The sequence below is a fragment of the Anopheles coustani genome, chromosome 2 (genome assembly GCF_943734705.1).
Source record: "Anopheles coustani chromosome 2, idAnoCousDA_361_x.2, whole genome shotgun sequence".
Taxonomy (NCBI): Eukaryota; Metazoa; Arthropoda; class Insecta; order Diptera; family Culicidae; genus Anopheles; species Anopheles coustani.
The window spans coordinates 18,707,685-18,708,594 of NC_071289.1; the positions used below are offsets into that span (position 1 = coordinate 18,707,685).

A 910-nucleotide genomic window follows, 5' to 3' on the forward strand; every position below is an offset into this window, starting at 1 on the left:
CGGTAGAGGAGTGGAATTTTGTTTCGATTTTCTAAACATTGTGAACTCGTAAAGATTGAACTTCCTTCGAAACCATTTGTTTTTGTTGCCATTTGCCACACAGCTGATATGTCAAACATTGTGCAAATGTCTACACTGCACGATCGAGAGATTCACCACTGTGTAAATTGTGCTGGAGGGGAGTTTTGAACTTGCCCGTATAAACTAATGGTGATTTTAAAAAACGTGGATTTAAAATAAAAAGTTCGTTTTGGTGCTTGCTTTCTTTATTGACAAACTTAATTCCACTAATATTGCACAAATGAATGGTGTATTATCGGACGTACACAGTTAGCTACATCCGGATAGTCGCAGTAGTCCTGCTCAATGTTCCAGTGCAAGTTTTCGGGGCAATCCATTTCGATTTTTTCACCGTTCAAGCACTTGTAGAATTTGGTACACTCGGTTTCGTGCGGAATGTGCACTGGATTGAAAATATCATCTCTCTCTGGGCATGTTCTTTCCGCCGCATGGGCCGTTACTACTGCACACAGCAAAACGAAGAAAATAATAGCTGCAGAAAGTAGAGAAGGTACATATAGACTTATTATGATTGACTAGCAAACCTGCAGATGTAGAATTACCTTTCATGATTGTTGGAGAGCGAATGTGGTCTTATTCGAAGAACGTTTGATTGTTGAATGCCCGAACGGAGACCGCTTTATATATGTATCACATCATCATACTATGTCGTTTCAACAAGATAAGGAAGTGAAAGTTAATAGTACAATCGTACACTTATCTATTGACCACTTAAGTGAAGTTTTCTTCGAAATCTTTCCATGTTAAAGATCATTTAATCACATCGAAGAAATCGCTTTTTTATCGATACTTGACACGTTTTTGAAGCGTTGAGCTAGAAAACGTGTCA

At 38.4% G+C, this 910-nt stretch overlaps 1 protein-coding gene across 1 annotated transcript; it reads right to left on the minus strand.

Moving 5' to 3' along the window:
- Positions 1–258: 258 nt before the first annotated feature.
- Positions 259–671, minus strand: LOC131265847 (peritrophin-1-like). Its single transcript, XM_058268177.1, has 2 exons — positions 624–671; positions 259–553 (listed from the first exon to the last, which is right to left on the minus strand). Exons 1-2 carry the CDS (start codon positions 628–630, stop codon positions 288–290), a joined length of 273 nt encoding a protein of 90 aa, XP_058124160.1. The 5' UTR covers positions 631–671; the 3' UTR covers positions 259–287.
- Between the last annotated feature and the right edge of the window lie 239 nt (positions 672–910).